The sequence below is a fragment of the Saccopteryx leptura genome, chromosome 3, assembly GCF_036850995.1.
Source record: "Saccopteryx leptura isolate mSacLep1 chromosome 3, mSacLep1_pri_phased_curated, whole genome shotgun sequence".
In the NCBI taxonomy this organism is placed as follows: Eukaryota; Metazoa; Chordata; class Mammalia; order Chiroptera; family Emballonuridae; genus Saccopteryx; species Saccopteryx leptura.
In genome coordinates, this window is record NC_089505.1 from 67,497,208 (window position 1) to 67,522,214 (window position 25,007).

The 25,007-nt window shown below is 49.3% G+C and overlaps 1 protein-coding gene and 1 non-coding gene across 5 annotated transcripts; both read right to left on the reverse strand.

The window, feature by feature from the left end:
* Positions 1 to 4,494: 4,494 nt before the first annotated feature.
* Positions 4,495 to 24,497, reverse strand: NOSIP (nitric oxide synthase interacting protein). 4 transcript variants are annotated; one of them, XM_066374001.1, is made up of 9 exons: positions 24,356 to 24,497; positions 8,468 to 8,538; positions 7,328 to 7,433; positions 6,176 to 6,257; positions 5,901 to 6,060; positions 5,690 to 5,808; positions 5,370 to 5,557; positions 5,168 to 5,276; positions 4,495 to 4,958 (listed from the first exon to the last, which is right to left on the reverse strand). In XM_066374001.1, the coding sequence occupies exons 2-9, from the start codon at positions 8,535 to 8,537 to the stop codon at positions 4,887 to 4,889; spliced, it is 906 nt and encodes a 301-aa protein (XP_066230098.1). In that variant the 5' UTR covers position 8,538; positions 24,356 to 24,497; the 3' UTR covers positions 4,495 to 4,886. The 4 variants fall into 4 exon arrangements, with proteins under 4 accessions (XP_066230098.1, XP_066230100.1, XP_066230099.1 ...); XM_066374003.1 differs by lacking the exon at positions 24,356 to 24,497 and adding an exon at positions 24,276 to 24,300; XM_066374002.1 differs by lacking the exon at positions 24,356 to 24,497 and adding an exon at positions 20,726 to 20,858.
* On the reverse strand, positions 17,605 to 17,680 carry TRNAA-GGC (transfer RNA alanine (anticodon GGC)). Its single transcript has one exon. It is a non-coding gene; the product is annotated as a tRNA-Ala (tRNA).
* Positions 24,498 to 25,007: the final 510 nt, after the last annotated feature.

A 25,007-nucleotide genomic window follows, 5' to 3' on the forward strand; every position in this document is an offset into this window, starting at 1 on the left:
TTAACGAACTGACCTACCCAACCAGGGCTCTCTTGTTTTTCTTTCTTTTTCCTTAAAAATATTTTTTTCATTGATTTGAGAGAGAAGAGAAAGAAGAGGGGGATAAGGGGGAGAAAGGCATCAACTTTTTGTACTACTTAGTTGTTCAATTTTATTTTTGTTTTTTTAATAATGCAAAGCAGTCCTTTTGTGTGTGTGTCTGTGTGTGTGGTGTGTGTGTGAGAGAGAGAGGAGGTGAGATAGTGAGGTCGACTCCAGCATGCCGCATTGCCACATGTGCCCCAACCGGGATTCACCTGGCAACCCCATCTTGGGCTGATGAGTACCAAGCTATTTTTAACGCCTGTGGATGACACACCCAGACCAACCGAGCTATCCTCAGTGCCTGGGCTACGCTCAAACTACTGGCTGCAGGAGGGGAAGAGGGAACGAAGGGGGAGATGGAGGGGAGGGAGAAGCAGATGGTTGCTTCTTCTCTGTGCCCTGACTGGGAATTGAACCAGGACATCCATACGCAGGGCTGACACTCTATCCACTGAGCCAATGGGCCAGGACCCATTCTTTTAATTTCTTTATTTTTTTTTGTATTTTTCTGAAGCTGGAAACGGGGAGAGACAGTCAGACAGACTCCCGCATGCGCCCGACCGGGATCCACCCGGTACGCCCATCAGGGGGCGACGTTCTGCCCACCAGGGGGCGATGCTCTGTCCCTCCGGGGCATCGCTCTGTTGCGACCAGAGCCACTCTAGCGCCTGGGGCAGAGGCCAAGGAGCCATCCCCAGCGCCCGGGCCATCTTTGCTCCAATGGAGCCTTGGCTGCGGGAGGGGAAGAGACAGACAGAGAGGAAGGAGAGGGGGAGCGGTGGAGAAGCAGATAGGCATTTCTCCTGTGTGCCCTGGCCAGGAATCAAACCCGGGACTTCTGCACGCCAGGCCGACGCTCTACCACTGAGCCAAATGGCCAGGGCCTCTTTTAATTTATTTTTAAAGATTTTATTTATTGATTTTAGAAGGAGGAGAGAGAGAAAGAGGGGGGAAGAGCAGGAAGGATCAACTCATAGCAGTTGCTTCTTGTATGTGCCTTGACTGGGCAAGCTTGGGGTTTTCAACCTGCAACCCCAGCCTTCCAGGTTGATATCTTATCCAGTGTGCCACCACAGGTCAGGCAGCAATACATTCTTTAAAAAAAAAAAAGGAGGCCCTGGCCGGTTGGCTCAGCAGTAGAGTGTCGGCCTGGCATGCGGGGGACCCGGGTTCGATTCCCAGCCAGGGCACATAGGAGAAGTGCCCATTTGCTTCTCCACCCCCCTCCCCTCCTTCCTCTCTGTCTCTCTCCTCCCCTCCCGCAGCCAAGGCTCCATTGGAGCAAAGATGGCCCGGGCGCTGGGGGTGGCTCCTTGGCCTCTGCCCCAGGCGCTGGAGTGGCTCTGGTCTCGGCAGAGCGACCCCCCGGAGGGGCAGAGCATCCCCCCCTGGTGGGCAGAGCATCGCCCCTGGTGGGCGTGCCGGGTGGATCCCGGTCGGGCGCATGCAGGAGTCTGTCTGACTGTCTCTCCCCGTTTCCAGCGTCAGAAAAATACCAAAAAAAAAGGATTTTTTTTTTAAACTTACTGATTTTAGAGAGAGGAAGGCAGGGGATGGAGAGAGATTGAAAGACAGAAAGAACATTGATCTGTTCCTGTATGTACCCTGACCAGAGATTGAACTTGTGACCTCTGGACACTGGGATGACACACTATCCACTGAGCCACTCAATCAGAGCATCGCTTGTTCTTTTATTTTGAAAAATTGGCCTGACCTGTGGTGGCACAGTGGGTAATGCATCGACCTGGAATGCTGAGGTTGCCGGTTCAAAACCCCAGGCTTGCCCGGTCAAGGCACATATGGGAGTTGATGCTTTCTGCTCCTCCCCCTTCTCTCTCTCTTTCTCTCTCTCTCTCTCAAATGAATAAATGAAATCTAAAAAAAAAAAAAAAGTTTAAAAAAAGAAAAGAAAAATATTTTATTATTGCCTGACCTGTGGTGGCGCAGTGGATAAAGCGTTGACCTGGAACGCTGAGGTCGCTGGTTCAAAACCCTGGGCTTGCCCGGTCAAGGCACATATGGGAGTTGATGCTTCCTGCTCCTCCCCCTTCTATCTCTCTCTCTCCTCTCTAAAACAAATAAAGGGACAGACAGTAGACATATTCCCAGTGTACAAACCTTACACACTATACTGTAAAATTATCTGAGTGTTTTTATTTTTAGGCACAGCGATGCCAGCTGAATTGCTTCCCTAGCCCAGATATAAGGCCTTGAAAACCAGATGGAACGCAGGAGTCCACAGCCCCAACTGCAGAGCTCTTGGGCACGATCCAAGTCCTTGAGAAAGGTAACAAGGTGAGAAACCTTATCTCCAAAAATAGTGCCAAGCCCTAATGAAGAACAGAATCCAAACCCGAGAAAGGACACACAGCCCCAATCACCCTATAAAAGAGGCCTGCAAACGAAGGATGTTCAGGTAGTTCTTTGGACCTGAAGTCCACTGCCTTCTCAGGTTGTTGGCAATTTGATTAAAGACACTCATGTTCCACTTGGTCCTCATCTCTGTGTACTGGCTCTGCGGCAATCGACAACTCGAACCCCAGCTTGTTCTGTTACCACCACCACAATGGAGATATAGAACAGCCTGACCAGTAGTGGTTTAGTGGATAGTGTCAACCTGGGACGCTGAGGGCACAGGTTCAAAACCCTGAGGTCACTGGCTTGAGTGCCAGCTCATCCGGTTTGAGCACAAGTTCACCAATTTGAGTGCAGGGTTGCCCTCTTGAGCATAGGATCCTAAACATGATCCAAAGGTCACTGGCTTTAGCAAGGGGTCTCTGTCTCAGCTGGAGCCCCCAGGTGAAGGCACAGATGAGAAAGCAAGCAATGAACAACTAGTGATACAACTATGAGTTGTTGCTTCTCATTTCCCTTCCTGTCCGTCTCTCACTAAAAATAAATATCTCAACCAAGTAATTCCAACTGTCTTAGTGCTGCCAGTGAGTCTGCTGAGGCTGGAGCCACCAGCAGGCATGTCCTGCCCAGGACAAGCCATAGCACGCCCTCTTCTTGCTCTCAACTTCAGACCAACATCTAGGAAACCTCTGCTGAGGAAAGACTAGATTTGTTTTCACTTCCTGTCTCTCCTGTAGTCCTACTCTTGCTTCCTCTTCTTGTTACCTTTGAAACCTTAAAGCAAACCTATTTCTTGGGTGAGGACATTGACACACACCCACCTCCCACCCTTCCCACAAAGGGCCTGGTCTGTGAATAGAAAAGGTGGATTTTGGTTCCTTGTGGAAATAAAGGTGCAAGATGGAAATCCTTGAAGCTGTTTGGAGTGTGGGGGGTGGTCTGTACCACAGAGGAACAAGATTAGAATCCTTGAGGACCTGAGAGAAAAAACTGGAAAGACACAGGGGTGGTTGGGACATTTGTGAGAAGACAAGGAGTGGGAAGTGTTTAGGAACAGAGAGGATTTGAAGCACTCCAGGTTATGTTGAGAGGTCTGTGAGGTGTAACTCTGGGAGGAAGGGTACAAAGAATGACTGAAGGGCAGGACCAAGCCTTGAGGTAGAGGGTTGTCTCTGGAGGTGGCAGACCTCTGAGTGTACTTGGCTTCTGCTAGGACATTGAGCAGTGTGAGTTTGGGCAAGTTGTTTTCTCAGCCTGTTATGTTCTGGAAAATGGCTGTAAATATGCCTTTCCTAGGACTGCGGCAAGGATTCAAGGAGAGTGTAGATTGACAGGTTGAAAGAGCAAAGGCTCCTTGAATGTCAGGTTCAACAGGGCCAGTTTCCAGGGAATGGGGACCTAAGAGTGGGGTGTGAGGGCTCTTAGGGACCAAGGGAAGGTTCTAGAAGTGTCTGGGCAAGTACTGGGTTTGGGGGCTCCCCAGGATACAAGGATGACCCCACCCTCCTACTGAAACTCCCTGAAGCCAGATGCACCACCCTGCCCTGCACCAGAGAGGGACTTGACCCAACAGCAGTCAGGGACACTTCCTGGTCCTTTGAATCACATCTGAACACTAGATGAGAAGCCCTTTTACCAAAATGACAAAGTAGGTTGTATATGCACTGAAATTTCACTTGGGTTTAAAAACTCGAGTGTGCATGCATGCAAAGACCTAGAGGGACAGAACCTCAGTATCACTCAGGGAGGCAGCCATGTTAGGTCTTTGTTTTTTAATCTTTGACTGTATGTTCTAGTTTTCCACACTGCCCAGGGACGCTTTTGTGATTCAATGGTTATTAAACAGCAAGTTTTCAGGGCTGCACCTGTCCTCCTAGTCAGGTCGGAACCTCCACCAGGTCTACCAGGCCTGCGGCTCGGACCTCTTCTCCCTTTCACTAGCTCTGCTCCTCAAACTCTCCAAATACTTGCTGCCTCTGAGCCACTGAACTTGTGGTTTCCTCTTCCTCCTTACCCTTCAGCAGTCACTGTTGGGGGAGGGGGGTTCCTGGCCCGTTGCTCTCACAGAACTTTATTTCCTTTGGGGGTGTTATCACACTTGACTCTGGGAGAGGTGTTCTTGCACACCTCACAGGCTTCCAATCGGCGTAACTAGAAAGGATGCGGGGGAGGGGAGGGGAGTCCTATTTAGCCTGTTAAAATGGCGCCCTCTTATGGTGGCGGCTGGGCCTCCAACCTCTGGCCACACAACCAATTTTAACGCTGTGCATTTATGTTCCACTCTGATTTTACTTTGAACGTGTGACCATGTTAAACACTCTCTGCCGAAGCTCTCAAACTCGAGTCATCCCGCCACCACCGGAACGCTTCCTTGCCAATGGGCAGGCCCCTAGGGCTCCAGGGCGAGTGAAGGCGCAGCATGGCCACTTGTTTGGTCCCCTGAGCTTTCAGGCCTGCATCACAGGCCGCGACTTCTCTGCCTGCAGCTTCACTCCGGAGCCAGCAAAGCCCGTGCCGCCCTGGGGGAGGGGAAAGGCAGACGTGAAGGCAGGTTGCGGGCAGGGCCGGCCGGGCCGCAGAAGGGGGAATCCTAAACTGGCCAGGTGAGACAGCAGGGCGGGTCTTCTGAGAATAGGGCGGAGTCCCCGGGTGGGCGTGGCGTATGGATGGCGGGGGCGGGCATTGGAGAGGGACAGTGAGGCAGGAACGGCAGCAGGGGCCTGCTCACCCTCTGCAGCACTATTATGTCACGGTCTGTGAGCTTCTCCCCATTCACAGGGTCCACCATGTCCTTCCGAATCAGCTTCTCCACGCACTCCAGGGTGACCACGGACCCACTGCGGTGAGGGGATGAGTGGGGACATCCATTAGAGGGCCTGCTCCAGACAGCCACACCCCCTGGCCCGGCCCCGCCCCCACATAGGACTCACGAGGGCCGCAGCACCGCGCAAGGGGTGGCGTTGCTCAGGCTGTCGCGGGTCACAGCGCATACATATCGCTCACTGCGTGTGATCAGTCCCACGCGGTCCACGGAGCCGTCAAGAGGCGTGAACCGCACGGGTGTCAAGTCGGACATGCGCAGAGGCTTCCCGGACATGGGGCAGGTCACAGTGCGTGACTATGAGAGTGGGAAAGAGGCCAGGCTGGGCCAGGTGCGGACAGGATGGGGGATCCCTGTGAGGAAGGGGACGGTGACCTCAGGACACTGGCAAAGTGGGCACTGGGGCGTTTGTTGGCAGGGGATGCTCACCGGCTTCTCCAACTTGGTGGCTTTGGCCTCGGGGGTCAGTGACGGGATCCAGAAACTGGGCAGGGTTTTGTCCTTGTCCTTGCCTGAAGGTCCAGCGCTGAGACCGGGCTGGTCATCCTCTACAGGGGGCACAGGGGATCTGATGCTGCCCCTAGGCAAGTAAATACCTGGCCATGGGGGACCCCTAGCCACCCGCAAGCCCTCTCCTCACCTGGGCCACTCCCTGAGGTGGTCTTGGGCGTGAATGGGTTGAGGGGCCGACTCACAATGGCCGCCTCCTTCTCCAGGAAGCCCCGAACCTGGTCCTGTGCTGCTGCCCGCTGTAGCTCTTTCTGTTCCTCTCGCCGGGCTCCCCGTTGCTTCTCATAGGCCTGCGGGCAACCAGGAGAAGTGAGAGAGACAAAGGCCCAGTGGGGCTCTCTGCTTTTGAGCTCAGCATCAAAACCACCAACACACCCTGTGTTCCCTTCTCTCATTCCCCATCACCTTCATCTGTCGGGCAATCTCCTTCTTCTGGTGCAAAATGTACTCCAGAATGGCCTCGCGCTCATACAGGTAGCCATCAGGCCTGCAAAGAGGGTAGGATGAGGACACACTGCCTGGTCCAGGCCCTACAGCCAGGGGTCAGTAAGCACAGCAAACACTGGCCTCTGCCCTGGGCACCCACTGACCTCACAGGCAGCAGCACACTCACTGCTCAGCTTTGCTCCCTGAGGTGACCACACTGTTTTAACTCTTCTGGCTTTGTGGAGGGAGAACTGTGCTGTGAAGGGCAGGCCTGGGTTGTCCAATCCCTGCACATTCTAAAGGACTGGCCCTTGATGGGCTTCTCAGATGGAACTTCTAAGCCCTTGGAATGTCCTGCCTAAAAGGACATTCCACCTCCCCATTCACCTGGGGAGCTTGGGCCATATGGTATCAACTTGATCTCTGGAGGGGCTGGAGACCAAGGCCAGCCACATGGTGGTCAGTCATGTCTGCGTGACCAACCTCCAGTAAAAACTCTGGACACCAAGGCTCAGGTAAGCTTCTCTGGTGGGTTGTTACATGTCACTGCTAGAAGAATTAAGTGCTGTTCCTGCAACTTTACTGGGAGAGACAATGTGAAGCTCATTCTGGTTTCCCCTGGGCTCCGTCCCATGTGTCTGTTCCATTTGCTGATTTGGTCTGTATCCTTTCACTACAACAAGCTCATGGTGAGTGTCACAGCTTTGCTGAGTTGTTAGTCCTTAGGGAATCACTGAACCTCAGGGTGACCTCAGGGACCATGAACCACAGTCTGCTCTCATCATCATCCCTATAAAATCGACCTGTAATCGATCTCATGTTTACTCATTGGACTTATGATTCACCGAAGCCTTTGCTGGGCCCTAAGAGGCGAAAACAGAAGTGTTTCACATGTGAGTTGTCACGGGCCAGGCAATGGCCCGAAAGCCCTCCCTGCTTTTACAAATGCATTCTTTTCCACACTCCACCATGAAATGTACTAGGATAATGCCATCTGTCACACAAGAACACTGGGAACCCGAGAGGTTAATGGCTTGCCCGCAGCACCCTGGCTGTGCAGCTGGCCAGACTCACTCCTACAGATCCCTCCCTATGGTTCCCTTGCCCTTGCTACCCACGTCCCCGGCTCACGTGACGACAGGGTCATGGCAGGGCTGCAGAGAGAGACAGCAGCAGTCGAAGTCCTTGACAGCATCCCGGCTTAGTCGAATATTCTGGGTCCCGTAGCCTGAGGCCGCTGGGGACAGACAGGAAAAGGGAAGGAGACGGGAGACATGCCTCTCTCCAAACTTTGAGAGGCACAGAGAGAACTCGGAGTTGAGGTGACTCTGAGAAACAGGCAAAGGTGGGCTGTGTTTCCTGACCAGGCGGTGACGCAGTGGACAGAGCGTCAGACTGGGACACAATGGACCCAGGTTCAAAACCCCAAGGTCACCGGCTTGAGTGTGGCCTCACCAGCTTAAGTGCGGGGTTGCCGGCTTGAGCGTGGGATCATAGACAAGACCCAAAGGTCGCTGGCTTGAGCCTAAGGTTGCTGGCTTGAGCAAGGGGTCACTGGCTTGGTTGAAGCCCTGCCCCTCCATCAAGGTACATAGGATAAAGCAATCAATGAATAACTAAGGAGCCACAACAAAGAACTGATGCTTCTCCTCTCTCTCCCTTCCTATCTGTCTATCCCTATCTGTCCGTCTGTCTGTCAAAAAAAAATAAAGTAGGCCTGGCCTGTGGTGGTGCAGTAGATAAAGCGTCGACCTAGAAATGCTGAGGTCGCCGGTTTGAAACCCTGGGCTTGCCTGGTCAAGGCACATATGGGAGTTGATGCTTCCAGCTCCTCCCCCTCTCCCCTCTCTCTCTCTCTTTCTCTCCCTCTCCTCTCTAAAATGAATTAAAAAAAAAAAAGTAGGCTATGTATCTGTGTGTCTAATGTGTCTGCACAAGCCGCAAGGAGGTGTTCATCCCCAGAGGGAAAGTTGACTCTCCTAACCCCTTCTGGCTCTGTGATAGAGCTTAACCACATGGACCTCTCTGGGCTTTCATTTCCTCCTGGGGTATATTACTATGGCAACAGTGACACCTTCCATGGGAGGACTGGAGGAGTTCACGTAAAGAGGCACTTAATGCAGTGCCCCCACTGCATGGAGTCACATGAGCTGTCACTTAGGTGGTCATGACCATCAGTCGGAGAAGACAGACATGCACAGAAAGCCCAATCAGAGGTGCCAAGGGAGACGGTGACTCTAAAACACATTTGTCCCCCTCCCAAACCAGTACCTGTGTCCTTCTTCTTCTCATGGTAGGTGTAGACAGCCCCAGCAGTGCAGTTCTTGCCGTGCCGAGTCATCCTGGGGGAAGAAGGGACAGCTGAAGGCTGTGGAGGCCAGAGGAGCCCGTGCTGGGAGGATGGCCCTCAGGGCTGACCTGTGTCCCAGACAGGAATGCTGGTGGCAGGGCAGGGAGGACAGTCTTACACATGTTAAATGTTTAAGAAATTCCCATCGACATAGAATGCTGAGGTCGCCGGTTCAAAACCCTGGGCTTGCCTGGTCAAGGAACATATGGGAGTTGATGCTTCCTGCTCCTCCTTCCCCCTTCTCTCTCTCTCTCTCATTCTCTCTCCTCTCTAAAAATTAATTTAAAAAAAAAATTTTTTTTTTAATTTCCTACACATTTCAATAGAGCAGCGGTTAGGAACCTATGGCTTGCGAGCCAGATGTGGCTCTTTTGATGGCTGCATCTGGCTCACAGACAAATCTTCAATAAAAAAAATAATGTTAAAAATATAAAACATTCTCATGTATTACAATCCATTCATTTCCTACCACTCACATTCATGGTTGTAGGTGGCTGGAGCCAATCACAGCTGTCCTCCGGGACAACACCAAATTTTTTTCCTTCTTTTCATTCCTTGGAAGCTGGAAATGGGGAGGCAGCCAGACACACTCCCGAATGCGCCCTACCGGGATCCACCCGGCATGCCCACCAGGGGACGATGCTCTGCCCCTCTGGGGCATAGCTCTGTCGCATCCAGAGCCATTCTAGTGCCTGAGGCAGAGGCCATAGAGCCATCCCCAGTGCCCAGGCCATCCTTGCTCCAATGGAGCATCGGCCGCGGGAGGGGAAGAGAGAGACAGAGAGGAAGGAGAGGGGGAGGGGTGGAGAAACAGATGGGCACCTCTCCTGTGTGCCTTGGCCGGGAACTGAACCGGGAATTGAACCCGGGACTCCCGCATGCCAGGCCGACACTCCACCGCTGAGCCAACCAGCCAGGGCCTACAACACCAAATTTTTATTGGATAATGCATAATATACACGGGTCGTTGTGTGGCTCTCATGGAATTACATTTTAAAATATGTGGCATTCATGGCTCTCTCAGTCAAAAAGTTTCCCGACCCCTGCAATAGAGAAACGTCCCTTTACTTTAAAAAAGACCTGAAGTTTGCTTATAGAAGTGGGTGCCGGCAGAGGTGAGCCCTATGAGTTAGTGTGAGGCTGGCGAAGGAGCTATCTGAAATCTGATGGAAAGTTCGAGCACTGAATGTGCGTGGGTGTGGCTCCCACACACGGGGTGCTGAGGCCCTGGGTTGGTGTTCAGGGTGCCTGTGTGTGTGCTGTCTGACTACACGCTCACTTCGACTGTAAACTAGGGCAGATTTCTGGGCTCATTCTGTCTTTCTTGTGGATGAATTCCCACGGAAGCCAAGGTGAAATCTGCTTTCTGCGTAAACTGACCCCTAAAGTATCAATAGAACTGACATTGCCTGACCAGGCAGTGGCGCAGAGGATTGTGTCAGACCGGGACATGGAAGACCCAGGTTCGAAATCCCAAGATCGCCAGCTTGAGCGCAGGCTCATCTGGTTGAGCAAGGCTTGGACCCAAGGTCGTTGGCTTGAGCAAGGGGTCACTCGGTCTGCTGTAGTCCCCCGGTCAAGGCACATATGAGAAAGCAATCAATGAACAACTAAGGTGTCTCAACGAAGAACTGATGCTTCTCATCTCTCTCCCTTTCTGTCTGTCTGTCCCTCTCTCTGTCTCTGTCCGTCCCTATCTGTCCCTGTCACACACAAAAAAATAGCACTGACATCAGTCTGAGTTTTCAAAATGAGCCTCAGAGGCCCTGGCTGGTTGGCTCAGCAGTAGAGCGTCGGCCTGGCGTGCAGGAGTCCCAGGTTCGATTCCCGGCCAGGGCACATAGGAGAGGCGCCCATTTGCTTCTCCACCCCTCCCCCTCTCCTTCCTCTCTGTCTCTCTCTTCCCCTCCCACAGCGAGGCTCCATTGGAGCAAGGATGGCCCGGGCACTGGGGATGGCTCTGTGGCCTCTGCCTCAGGCACTAGAATGGCTCTGGACGCAACAGAGCGACGCCCCAGAGGGGCAAGGCATCGCCCCCGGGTGGGCATGCCGGGTGGATCCCGGTCGGGCGCATGCGGGAGTCTGTCTGACTGCCTCCCCATTTCCAGCTTTGGAAAAATGAAAAAAAAAAAAAAATGAGCCTCAGAGTAGAACTGACTGTACACAGAAGTCTGGTGGATGGATCACCATGAAAAAACCAGCTACCCAACAGGAAAACGAGCAAAGGATATGAAGAAGCAACTGGCAGAAGAAGCTCAAAGACTAACAAGGGGGTGGGAGGGACGCTCAAACTCCCCTCAAATGAAAACTACGGTGACATACCATTTTATACCTAGCTTCAGGCTGGCAGGTAAAACTTTGTAAGCTGAACAAGACCAAGGCTCAGTGGGGATGCGTTAGTCATGGGAACCCTCAGGTGATGCTGGGGGAACAGTGGATAGGACCAGATGTCCTTAAACAAACTGTGGGTACTTCAGCAAAATGAGTGTAGGAGCTCTTGTACTAGAGTGTGTGTGCCCCAAAGACATTCTCAGAGACACCCACAAGGGAGCCAGTTCACAGCGGCGTCATTTATACTGAAGGGGAGTCAAGGGCAACAATGTCCTTCCCTCCCTGGAAGAATGGCTAGTGACTGCCCTTCATGGAGACAACCCAGCCATGACATGCAACTGATTAGATGTGTGCAAAGAATCATGGGTAGATCTTAAAAACACAATGCTGGGTGAAAAGAGTAAGAAATAGCCCTGGCTGGATAGCTCAACTGGTTAGAGCATCATCCTCATACGCAGAGGTTGTAGGTTTGATCCCTGGTCAGGGCACATACAGGAACAGATTGATGTTTCTGTCCCTCTCTCTAAAATCAATCAATCAAAAAAAAAAAAAAATTGCCTGACCTGCGGTGCAGTGGATAAAGTGTTGACCTGGAACGCTGAGATCACCAGTTCAAAGCCCTGGGCTTGCCTGGTCAAGGCACATATGGGAAGCAATCACTATAAGTTGATGCTTCCTGTCCCCATCCCCTACTTCTTTCTCTCCCTCTCTTTCCCTTCTCTCTAAAATCAAATAAAGTTTAAAACAATAAAAAAAAATCACCCACAAACAAAATAGTCACAATATTAGAATGGCTGCCCATGTATGGGAGGGGACTGACTAGGGGATAAGCAAGAATAAGTAAATGAAACGAGGGGTGGGACGTAGGGATCAATGTGTGGAGGATTAAGCAACATGAGCTGCCTGAGCTTGAGCCCAAGATTGGTCCCCAATCCTGTGTGACTCTGGACTGGGAATCTCCTTTTTCTGAGTCCCAGCTTCCTTTGATAAAAAGTGGGGATAGGCCCATGGCCGGTTGGCTCAGTCGTAGAGCACTGGCCCGGCGTGTAGAAGTCCCAGGTTTGATTCCCAGCCAGGGCACACAGGAGAAGCGCCCATCTGCTTCTCTACCCTTTCCTCTCTCCTTTATCTCTCTCTCTTCTCCTCCCGCAGCCAAGGCTCCACTGGAGCAAAGATGGCCCCGGCGCTGAGGATGGCTCCATGGCCCCCGCCTCAGGCGCTAGAATGGCTCAGGTTGCAATGGAGCAATGACCCAGATAGGCAAAACACTGTCCCCAGTGGGTTTGCTGGGTGGATCCCAGTGGGGCACATGAGGGAGTCTGTCTCTCTGCCTCCCTGCTTCTCACTTTGGAAAAATACAAAACAGGTCCTGACCAGCTGGCTCAGTGGTAGAGCATCAGCCTGGCATGCAGGAGTGCCAGGTTCGATTCCTGGCCAGGGCACACAGGAGAAGTGCTCATCTGCTTCTCCACCCCTCCCTCTCTCTTTCCTCTCTGTCTCTCTTTTCCCCTCCCACAGCCAAGGCTCCACTGGAACAAAGTTGGCCCGGGCGCTGAGGATGGCTCTGTGGCCTCTGTCTCAGGTGCTAGAATGGCTCTGGTTGCAACAGAGCAACGGCCCAGATGGGCAGAGCATTGCCCCCTGGGGGGCATGCCGGGTGGATCCCGGTCGGGTGCATGCAGGAGTCTGTCTGACTGCCTCCCCGTTTCCAACTTCAGAAAAATACAAAACAAACAAACAGCCCTGGCAGGTTGGCTCAGTGGTAGAGCGTCGGCCTGGCGTGTGGAAGTCCCGGGTTCGATTCCCGGCCAGGGCACACAGGAGAGGCACCCATCTGCTTATCCACCCCTCCCCCTCTCCTTCCTCTCTGTCTCTCTCTTCCCCTCCCGCAGCCGAGGCTCCATTGGAGCAAAAGATGGCCCGGGCGCTGGGGATGGCTCCTTGGCCTCTGCCCCAGGCGCTAGAGTGGCTCTGGTCGCGACAGAGCGATGCCCCGGATGGGCAGAGCATCGCCCCCTGGTGGGCGTGCCAGGTGGATCCCGGTCAGGAGCATGTGGAATCTGTCTGACTGCCTCCCCGTTTCCAGCTTCAGAAAAATATAAACAAACAAACAAAAAAAAACCTGGGATAATCCAGAGATCCAGCTGATGGGACTGGATTGCTGTGGGGACAAATGAGGTCACGCTCAGAGCTTGGCACACAGGGGCTGTTCAGGAATTACTCACCGGTGCTCTGGAGAATCCAGAGGTGGGGGAGGAGTGGAATGGGGGGATGTAACTAAGGGCTCCCAAAATGTAAAAAGCAGCTTCATCTTTATTTCTCCCTTCTGGTTACTTTCAGGGACTTACTTTTCACTTTCAAAACTTGAAACACAGGCCTGACCTGTGGTGGCGCAGTGGATTAAAGCATCAACCTGAAATACTGAGGTTGCCGGTTCAAAACCCTGGGCTTGCCCGGTCAAGGCACATATGGGAGTTGAAGCTTCCTGCTCCTCCCCCTTCTCTCTCTCTCTCTCTCTCTCCCCTCTAAAATGAATAAATAAATAAAAATAATTAAAAAAACAAACAAAAAAAAAAAAACTTGAAACACAAACCTCTCTCTGAGCTATGGATCTTGCCCGCCCCCTACTGGCATTTCCTCCCAGAAAACAACTCTTGTTTTTTGGTTTATTTATACAGAATAGATGCACAGAACTTAAGGATGCAGTTTGATATGTTTTAGCAAATGTATGCACCCTCGTAACCAGCACCCCACTCAGGATGCAGGGCATGACTATTACCCAAGAAGTGGCAATGCGCTGCTAGCCTTGGTGAACCACCCCACTGAACCCACAGTCCCTCCTCCAACTTCCCCTCGCCCCCAAGCTTTCGAGCATGTGTCTAGCACCTGCTGTTGCTGCTTCCCCTTGCTCACCTGCCATCGGCTTCTCTGCCCAGGCCCCCTCGCTTCCGCCCAGCCCCCCCAACTACCAACTCATGAAGGTCGAGTTGACCTCCTCATGGACAAACTCTCCACTCTATTTTAAGTTGTCAACTGCCTTGACCCTCCACGGTACTTGGCACTGAGCTGCTTGTCTTGTGGCCAAGAACAGGGTATGTCTATGTCTTTGGCTTCAGGGACCGGGACATTTTTCCTCCAAGAGAAAGAGGAACAGTGAGAGGAAGCATTTTTTTAACCTTGCCAGGAGATAATGGGAATAATCACGAGGAATGCCACTTGGTGCCTGACCACATGCCAACTCTCTCTGCGCCCCATCTCATCAATTGTCCAACCTCGGCCACCCTCTGGTCTGTCCCTTCCTCACCTCCATTTTGCAGACAGGCAAACTGAAGCTGAGAAGTAAAGCCACTTGCCTAGGGTACTAGTTCTCAAGGATCCTTGAAGCACTTTCTCAAGGATCTAGTTCTCAAGGATCCTTGAAGTCCACAAAACTATTTTCATTATAAAAACGAATTTGTTCCTCTTATTCTGCAATGAGTGTTTAGTGGTTATCTATCCAAAGACCCACTCTGTCAAGTGTGAGAACGCCATCTCTCTGAAGGGCTAATTGAATATGTATTTCTTCATCTTTGTTTTTTTTTTAAATTATTTATTTAATTATTTATTTAATTTTTATTTAATTTTTTTTTAGTGAGAGAAACAGACACAGAGGCAAAGATAGAGACAGACAGGAAGAGACAGAGATGAGATGCATCAACTCGTAGTTGTGGCATCTTAGTTGTTTATTAATTGCTTCTCATATGTGTCTTGACCAGGGGACTCCAGCGGAGCCAGTGACTCCTTGCTCAAGCCAACGACCTAGCGCTCAAAGGGCACAATCCAGCAACCACGGGCTTCAAACCAGAGATCTTCCATGAGATCATGTCTATAATCCCATGCTCAAACTGGCAACCTTGAGGTTTCAACCTGGGTCTTCAACATCCCAGGTCAACGCTCTATTCATTGAGCCACCATTGGTCAGACACTTGGTTTTTCAAAATGTCTGTTAATGCCTTGGCTGGATAGCTCAGTTGGTTAAAGCATCATCCGGATGCACAGAGGTCGCCAGTTCAATCCCTGGTCAAGGCACATACAGAAACAGATCGATGGTCCTTTCTCTCCCTCTTTCTAAAATCAATACATAAAAATTAAAATTTTTTTTTGTATTTTTCTTAAGTGAGAAGCGGAGAGGGAGAGACTCCCGCATGCGACCGACTTGGATCCACCCGGAAAGCCCACCAGAGGGCGATGCTCTGCTCATCAGGGGCCCTAGCTCCATTGCCACCAGAGCCATTTTAGCACGTGAGGCGGTGGCCATGGAGCCATCCTCAGCACCAGGGCCAACTTTGCTCCAATGGAGCCTTGGCTGTGGGAGGGTAAGAAAGAGAGAGAGAGAAAAGGAGAGGGGGATGGGTGGAGAGGCAGATGGTTGCCTCTCCTGTGTGCCCTGACCGGGAACAGAACCCAGGGCATCCAAATGCCCGACTGATACTCTACCACTGAGCCAACCAGCCAGGGCCAAAAATTAAAATTTTTAATGTTTTTTAAAAATTTTTTAATAAAGATTTTATTTATTCATTTTAGGAAGAAGAAAGAGAGAGAGAGAGAGAGAGAGAGAGAGAGAGAGAGAGGAGGGAGGGAGGGAGGAACAGGAAGCATCAACACCCATACGTGCCTTGACCAGGCAAGCCCAGGGCTTTGAACCAGCGACCTCAGCATTCCAGGTTGATGCTTTATTCACTGCACCATCACAAGTCAGGCAAAAATTTCCATGTTTTAATTTCTCTTTTTATAATAGTTTTCTTTTAATTATTTATGTATTGATTAATTTTAGAGAGAGAGGAAGGGGGAGAGAGAGAGATCAAGATCAATTTATTATTCTACTTATTTGTGCATTCAGTGGTTGATTCTTGTATTTATTCTCACTGGGGATCAAATCAGCAACCTTGGAGTATCAGGATGATGCTCTAACCAACTGAGCTACCAGGCCAGGGCTGTGTTAATTTCTGAGAGGGCAATCTTAATAGACAGAACTCACACCAACAAAGGCTGATTGGTGAGATTGTTAAGATTCTGAGACCAAAGAGTTTGAGACCCACTGGCCAAGGGTCAAAGGGTTGGTAGGTGGCAGCGCCAGGATTTTGAAACCCCAGAAGTCGTGCTTTTAGCCACTGGGCTACATCATCTCAGTGAGGCCAATTTCAAACTAGAAAACAGAACAAGTGCCATCTGCTGTCACTAGCACTTTGGAGAGGACACATCAGAGGGACAACAGATATTCTTTATCATCACTCTCACTGTACAGGGAGAAAACAAGCTCATAGGATCAATCCTCCAGCTCAAAAGTGGCAGAGCAGGGATTCAAACCCAGGCAGCCAGGCTCTGGAGCTGCCACATAACCATGTGACAACTTTCAGTCCTTCCAGGAAGGTCACATCTGATTCTTTTGTGTGGGTGTGTGTGTAGTTGGGTTTTTTTATTCATTTTAGAGAGGGGGGAGAGAGAAGGAGATAGAAAGAGAGAGAGAGAGAAAAGAGGGGGGAGGATCAGGAAGCATCATCTCCCATATGTGCCTTGATCAGCCAAGCTGGGGGTTTTGAACTGGCGACCTCAGTGTTCTAGGTCGACGCTTTATCCACTGCGCTACCACAGGTCAGGCTTTTTTTTTTTTTTTTGCAAGAGAGAGACAGAGAAAGGGACAGACAGGAAGAGAGAGATGAGAAGCATCAATTCTTCATTGTGGCTCCTCAGTTGTTCGTTAATTGATTTCTCATACGTGCCTTGATGGGGGTAGGGGGCTATAGCAGAGCGAGTGACTCCTTGCGCAAACCAGTGACCTTGGACTCAAGCCAGTAACCATGGGATCATGTCTATGATCCCACACTCAAGCCAGCAACCTCGAGGTTTCAAACCTGGGTCCTCTGCATCCCAGGCCGATGCTCTATCCACTGCGCAACCACCTGGTCAGGCTATTTTATTCTTTTAATACATTTCCATTTCCATTTAGACACTAACTTTCCATTGAAGGTACTTGTCCTTATTTAGGTTCCATAAAATGTACCAGTGTGAACATCCTTTCATGTATCCTGGTTGTATCAAACATATTTAAAAGTCTTCCAATAGCTGAATCAGGTATTGGTGCTTAAAACTAAATTAAGAATTAAAACATCAGTCCCCCAGTGGCACTAGCCACATATCAAAGCACTCCATAGCCTCTTGAGACTAGTGGCTATTGTACTTGAGTATGAGAAGCACATAGTGCTAAGAAAGAAGGGCTTTTAAAAACATGACCACAATACCGTAAGCACTTAACAATTCCTTCACACTATCTACTCTCCGGCCAGTGTTGAAATTTCCCTGATTGTCTCCCAACTGTATTTTTCTTTTTTTTGCAGTTGGTTTGTCTGAATCCTGTGGTTCTTTTTTTTTTTTTTTTTTTTTGTATTTTTCTGAAGCTGGAAACGGGGAGAGACAGTCAGACAGACTCCCGCATGCGCCCGACCGGGATCCACCCGGCACGCCCACCAGGGGGCGACGTTCTGCCCACCAGGGGGCGATGCTCTGCCCCTCCGGGGCGTCGCTCTGTCGAGACCAGAGCCACTCTAGCGCCTGGGGCAGAGGCCAAGGAGCCATCCCCAGCACCCGGGCCATCTTTGCTCCAATGGAGCCTCGCTGCGGGAGGGGAAGAGAGAAACAGAGAGGAAGGAGAGGGGGAGGGGTGGAGAAGCAGATGGGCGCCTCTCCTGTGTGCCCTGGCCGGGAATCGAACCCGGGACTTCTGCATGCCAAGCAGACGCTCTACCACTGAGCCAACTGGCCAGGGCCCTGAACCAATGGTTCTTAACCTCTTTGGGGTCAGCGTACAAGCCTCTCTCCCTAGAAGACCATCCAGGGGGATAGAGTCCTCTGTGTTCAAGGAACCCAGAGCGCTAATTACACTGAAGGAAGTCAGACAGAAACACAACCTGTTGAAAGTGGGAAAGAGAGAATTCCCTAAAAGCAAATGCAAGCCTCTGAGATTTTTCTATTAATAATAGATGGTATTTAAGAGGTTGGTGAACCCAGCTCTGTTCTAACTATTTTAGATACATATATTATCTCTATCGAGATAATACCTGCTGTTATTCCACAACAACCCAAAGGGCTGTTACAAACAAGAACACAGGCACAGAGAAGGTGCCCAAGGCTGTGCAGCCGGGGTCTGACCCAGGTATCCAAGTCTAGCGTAGACCACCTCTGAGCCTCCAGGCTGCGGGCAGTCTCCTCACTGTGCTGGGTTCTCAGGATAGAACAGGGCTGCTGTGTGCCTGGCCCTTCCCTCTGCAAACCCTGTCCCCTTAACCCTCCTGTGCTCCATGGAAAAGTTGTCTCCCTGGGAAGCCTGACTCTCCAGGCTGAGTTAGGTATTCCTTCAGCTCTGATAATGCCAAGTTACCGGCACCTTCATGATAGCCACCACCCATCAGAAGTTGCTTTTACGGACTAGGAACCCTAGAAGGGGGCCTGGGTCAGACTCCTGTCTGGGTGGCAGCATTGCCTGACACCTTGGGGAGGGTGTTTCAGAGATGTGATCATGGGATCACTTCCTCCACTTCCAAAGCCAAGGGAAGTGTGTAATCAATGAACTGATCACCCAACCAATCCATATATTTATCACAAAAGCACTAAAATAATAGAAATGTTCATCATACCCTTCAAATGGTTATATATGGGGCCTTGTGCAAAGCACTTCCCATGTCTGACCCCACTCAGTCCTCATGACAAGAAGTCCTCAGTAGGTTCTTCTCAGTTTATAGGTAAGAAAATAGATACCCATGAGGAATTAACTGATCACTTCCTCTCTCTGTTCCCTGACAGACCAGACCCAGTGAGGTTTTCAAAACAAAACTTTGATTGGCCCTGGCTGGTTGGCGCAGTGGTAGAGCGTCGGCCTGGCGTGCGGAAGTCCCGGGTTCGCTTCCCGGCCAGGGCACACAGGAGAAGCGCCCATCTGCTTCTCCACCCCCGCTCCTTCCTCTCTGTCTCTCTCTTCCCCTCCCGCAGCTGAGGCTCCATTGGAGCAAAAAGATGGCCCGGACGCTGGGGATGGCTCCTTGGCCTCTGCCCCAGGCACTAGAGTGGCTCTGGTCGAGACAGCGCGACGCCCCGGATGGGCAGAACATCGCCCCCTGGTGGGCGTGCCGGGTGGATCCCGGTCGGGTGCATGCGGGAGTCTGTCTGACTGCCTCCCCATTTCCAGCTTCAGAAAATTATTTTAAAAAATTAAAAAAAAACCCAAAAACCAAAACTTTGAATAAGTCTCCCTGCCCTGGCTCAGTTGGTTAGGTCATCATCCCAACATGCCAAGATTGTGGGTTCGATTCCCAGTCACAAGGCACATAAAATAACCAATGAATGCATAAATAAGTAGAACAACAAAACAATACTTCTCTTTCATTTAAATGAAAATTTAAAAAAATGAAACACCTGCCTGACCTGTGGTGGTGCAGTGGATAAAGCATCGACCTGGAACACTGAGGTCACCCACTCAAAGCTCTGGGCTTGTTGGGTCAAGGCACATATGAGAAGCAACAGTAAGCTGATGCTCCCACTCCTCCCTCCCCATTTCTCTCTCTCCTCTCTAAAATCAGTAAGTAAAATCCCATTACTCTCCCCTACCGCCTTTCTCTCTCTCAACTCAAGAAATAAAAAAAATCTTTTAAAAATTCAAAAAAGAAACACCCCAGGTCTTGACTGGGTGGTGGCACAGTGGATAAAGTGTCAACTTGGAACGCTGAGGTCGCTGGTTCTAAATCCTGGGCTTGCCTGGTCAAAGCACATATGGGAGTTGATACTTCCTGCTCCTTCCCCCTTCTTTCTCTCCCCTCTCTAAAATTAATAAATAAAAATCTTAAAAAAAAAAAAAAAAAAGCGTTGCCCCAGCACACTGAGGCTTGATTCCCTTGACAAGGCATGGACAATAACCAATGAGCCCTGGCTGGATAGCTCTGTTGGTTGGCGCATCATCCCAATATACAAGGGCTGTGGGTTTGATCCCCAGACAGAGCACATACAGGAATAGATCAAAGTTTCTGTCTCTATCTTTCTCCCTTCCTCTGTATCTCTAAAATTAATATTTTAAAGCCTGACCAAGTGGTGGCGCAGTGGATAGAGCGTCGGACTGGGATGCGGAAGGACCCAGGTTCAAGATCCCGAGGTCGCTAGCTTGAGCGCGGGCTCATCTGGCTTGAGCAAAAAAAGCTCACGAGGCCCTGGCCGGTTGGCTCAGCGGTAGAGCGTCGGCCTAGCGTGCGGAGGACCTGGGTTCGATTCCCGGCCAGGGCACACAGGAGAAGCGCCCATTTGCTTCTCCACCCCTCCGCCGCGCTTTCCTCTCTGTCTCTCTCTTCCCCTCCCGCAGCCAAGGCTCCATTGGAGCAAAGATGGCCCGGGCGCTGGGGATGGCTCTGTGGCCTCTGCCTCAGGCGCTAGAGTGGCTCTGGTCGCAACATGGCGACGCCCAGGATGGGCAGAGCGTCGCCCCTGGTGGGCGTGCCGGGTGGATCCTGGTTGGGCGCATGCGGGAGTCTGTCTGACTGTCTCTCCCTGTTTCCAGCTTCAGAAAAATGAAAAAAAAAAAAAAAAAAAAGCTCACCAGCTTGGACCCAAGGTCGCTGGCACCAGCAAGGGGTTACTCGGTCTGCTGAAGGCCCGCAGTCAAGGCACATATGAGAAAGCAATCAATGAACAACTAAGAAGTTGCAACGCGCAACGAAAAACTAATGATTGATGCTTCTCATCTCTCTCTGTTCCTGTCTGTCTGTCCCTGTCTATCTCTGCCTCTGTAAAAAAAAATAAAAAAAATAAAAATTTTAAAAAAGCAGCCTGACCTGTGGTGGTGCAGTGGATAAAGCGTAGGCCTGGGACGCCAAGGTCACCGGTTCAAAACCCTGGGCTTGCCTGGTCAAGGCACATATGGGAGTTGATGCTTCCTGCTCCTCCCTTCTCTCTCTCTTACTCTCTCTCTCTAAAAATGAAAAAATATTTTAAAAAAGTTAAAACATAAAAAAAGCAAAACAAAACAATGAGTACACAACCAAGAATGGAACAACTAGGTAGAACGATGAGTTGATGATGCTTCACTCTTTCTCTCTCATCACCCAGACCCCATCTCTTAAATCAGTGGAAAAAGTTTTTATTTTAATTTTAATGTACTTGAATATTTCTTAGTGGATAAACAAATTAACCCCCCCCCAAAAAAAATGTAGCAGGAATGAGAGAACTGGAAAACCATCATTTTGCAATCTCTAATGACATAAGTATTCAGGCAATGATTGTTGACAGAAAAGCTGATGCAAATGGGTTATTTTCAGGGTACTACTCCTTGTGAGCAGAGAGAAGAGAACTAGCTTTACAATGTCGGGTTTGCGCTGTTCCTATCTGTACTAGTCAGCCATGGCTGCCAAAACAAAACTCTGATGGCTCAAACAACAGATGTTTCTTTTCTCTCTGTTCTGGAATATAGAACTCTGAGATCAGGATTCAATCCCCGGTCAGGGCACATACCAAAATCAAGCAGTGAATGCATAAATAAATGGAACAACAAATCAATGTTTTTCTCTTTCCTTTCTTCTCCCTCTAAAATCAATAAACAAAAATTTTAAAAAAAGAAAAAAAAAGCAGGCATGGACAGTATGTAAATGATTGGGCACAGCTGTGTTCCAAGAAAATTTTATAAACATTGACATGTGAATCACACATAATTGTCACAGGTCACAAAATATTAGTCTTCTTTTGATTTTTTCCAATTATTTAAAATGTTAAAACCATTCTTAGGTTGTACAAATACAGGTGGCGGTTGTAAACCATATAGTTGATCAAAGACAACTGTATATAGAATATATAAGGTCTACCGGAAAGTTCTGTCTGTTTTTGGAATAAAACAAAATACAAATTATTCTTACCGTCAATAAACTTTATTAAATATATAATATAATTGCCATTATTATTAATGATTTCTTGCCAGCGTGAGGGCAATTTGTATATCCCATTTTTGAAAAATGTTTTATCTTTTGATGCGAAAAATTGAACCAGTGCTTGTTTGATATCTTCTTCATTTTTGAATTTTTTGCCCTTCAAAAAATTTTGTAAGGACAAAAACAAGTGATAGTCGGAGGGTGCTAAATCTGGGGAATATAGTGGATGTGACAGACATGCTTCTGTACATTTCTTCCTTGTTGAAATTCGTAAAAATTACAGTGGCGTAAATGAAATTTATCAGTAGCCATGGGTACACTATGGCTTCACACATAAGATTAACGTGAATCAACTTTGTTTTAGTTAATTTGCTATGTCAGTATGTATACATTAAGTGATAAAAATAGGCACACATGCTCCAAATAAACATGTGCTTACATGTCGAAACTTGTTGTGATAGAAACAGACAGAGCTTTCCGGTAGACCTTTTATTAAAAAATTACAACTCAATAATAAGAAAACAAATAATTCAACTTAAAATGAGCAAAGGATTGGAACTGACATTTCTCCAAAGACAAATGGTCAAGAAGCACATGAAAAAAAATGCTGTATATCATTAATCTTGGAGAAAATGCAGTCAAAACCACAAAGTTCATAACCCATTTAGATGACTAAAAAAAGTCAGAGATTAAGTGTGGAGAAACTAGAACCCTCATACACTGAGGGGAGGTGAAATGGAGTAGCCACTTTGTTTTATTTATTTATTTTACTGATGGTAAAGAGAGAGGGAGAGAGGGGGAGAGAGAGACAGGAACATCCATCTGTTCTGTATGTGTCCTGATTGGGGACTGAACCAGTGCCCTCTCTGCTTTGGGATGAGGCTCTATCCATCCAGAACTGAAGTACCTTTTTTTTTTATTATTCATTTTAGAGAGGAGGGGGAGGGAGAGAGAGAGAGAGAGAGAGAGAGAAGGGGAAGGAGCAGGAAGCATCAACTCCCATATGTGCCTTGACCAGGCAAGCCAGGGTTTTGAACTGGCAACCTCAGTGTTTCCAGGTTGACACTTTATCCACTGCGCCACCACAGGTCAGACTGAAGTACCTTTTTGAAAAAAATTGATTTTTGGCCCTGGCCGGTTGGCTCAGTGGTAGAGTGTCGGCCTGGCGTGCAGGAGTCCCGGGTTCAATTCCTGGCCAGGGCACACAGGAGAAGCGTCCATCTGCTTCTCCACCCTCCCCCTCTCCTTCCTCTCTGTCTCTCTCTTCCCCTCCCACAGCCAAGGCTCCATTGGAGCAAAGATGGCCTGGGCGCTGGGGATGGCTCCGTGACCTCTGCCTCAGGCGCTAGAATGGCTCTGGTTGCAACAGAGCGACGCCCCAGATGGGCAGAGCATCGCCCCCTGGTGGGCGTGCCAGTCAGGCGCATGTGGGAGTCTGACTGCTTCCCGGCTTCCAACTTCAGAAAAATTTAAAAAAAAATAAAAAATTGATTTTTTTTTTTAGAGAGACAGAAAGAAGAAAGAAGGGAGAGAGAGAGATAGAGAGAGAGAGAAGCATTCATTTGTTGCTCCACTTAGTTGTGCACTCATTGGTTGTTTCTTGTATGTGCCCTGACTGGGGATTGAACCTGCAATCTCAGCGTTTTGAGTAGCTCTAACGGACTGAGCTAACCAGCCAGGACCAACCCAGAGTTACCATTTAATTTAGCAATTCCACTTCCAATGGAAATGAAAACATGTCCACACAAACACCAGTACACAAATGTTCAGAGCAGCATTATTCATAACAACCCCAAAGTAGAAACAACCCAAATGTCTATCAATTGATAAATGGGTAAACAAAATATCTCTCTCATAAAAAGGAATATCGGTAGTCCACAAAAAGAAGTATTGATAGTACAAAATGGATGAACCTTGAAAACGTTCCGCTAAGTGAAAGAAGCTCCCATTTTATGTGACATGTCGAGATTAGATTAATCCATAGAGATAGAAAATAAATTTATTGTTGCCTGGGGCTGAGGGAAGTGTGTGTGTATAAAATGGGGAGTGACAGCTAGTGGGTAGTGAGTGTCTTTGAGTGAGATGAAAATGTTCTAAAACTGACAATAGTGATGTTTATACAACTCTGTGACTATTCAAAAAAAACAAACACTGAACTGTGTATTTCACATGGGTGAACTATATGTTAGATGAATTATATTCTAATAAAACTGATTAAAGAAAAAAAAGAGGCCAGCAGGATTTGGGTTTGGACTGCTAAATCTTGGCTTAGCGAAATAAGTGAAACGAGATAACAAAAAAGCAAAAATACAAATCCATATGGTGGGATGAGCAATGGAGTAACTGACCCAGTTTCTTCAATGAACCGATTACACCAAGAGAAAAACAGTGGAGTGCAGGGAAGATTGCTCTATTAATAGAAACTTAAAACACTAAGAGGTGACTGGATGATAGAATCCTCTACCTGTCTTCCTCAGGATCCCCGGACTCTAGGCCTCGGGAAGGCGACCCAGCAACACTATCCCTTCACCGCCCGGAACTCACCTCACACACAACTCCTCGCGCCTTCGTTGATTCTTCAACTGTGCCCCTACCTCGAAAAGGCGCGTTGTTTACTCCCTTAGCTCCTCCCACTTCCGTACGGCGAAAGAAACCGGAAGTGGAGCTGCCCCTAGTTTCAGGGGTACCCCGCCTGGTTTGGTAAGTTGTCCTTCCTTCTCTTCCTCCCTCCGGAAATGTGAGTGACAGATAGAAGGTTCCGGTTAGTGAAGCTGGCATGAATATGGGCACGCTTAGGATCTACTAGGCATTTCCCAAGGCAGGCGATTTCCTGCTTGTACCCACAGCTTTGCGTCTCTCCAAGCCCGAGTTTAAGGACTAATCACTTTCCACGGAGATTGGGAACCCACTTCCTCAAGTATATTATCCACTTTTAAGTGAAGAGACAATTGAGAGGGGACAACTCTTCTGTCCCTGTTTTATCAATGGAGCAATGGCGAAAACTCAAGTCAAAGCCGTTCAAATCAACCCAGGAAGCAGGAATTTACTACGGCATACCCACTTCTCCTAAGGACCAAGGCATACAGTTCCTGCTCGTTCCTAGATACATAGATATCTAGATATCTGGAGACCTAGACGTTTACTTCCCTAGCTCGGCTGGGCGAATTCCCATTGGGGAAACGGGAGGAGCGGAGGA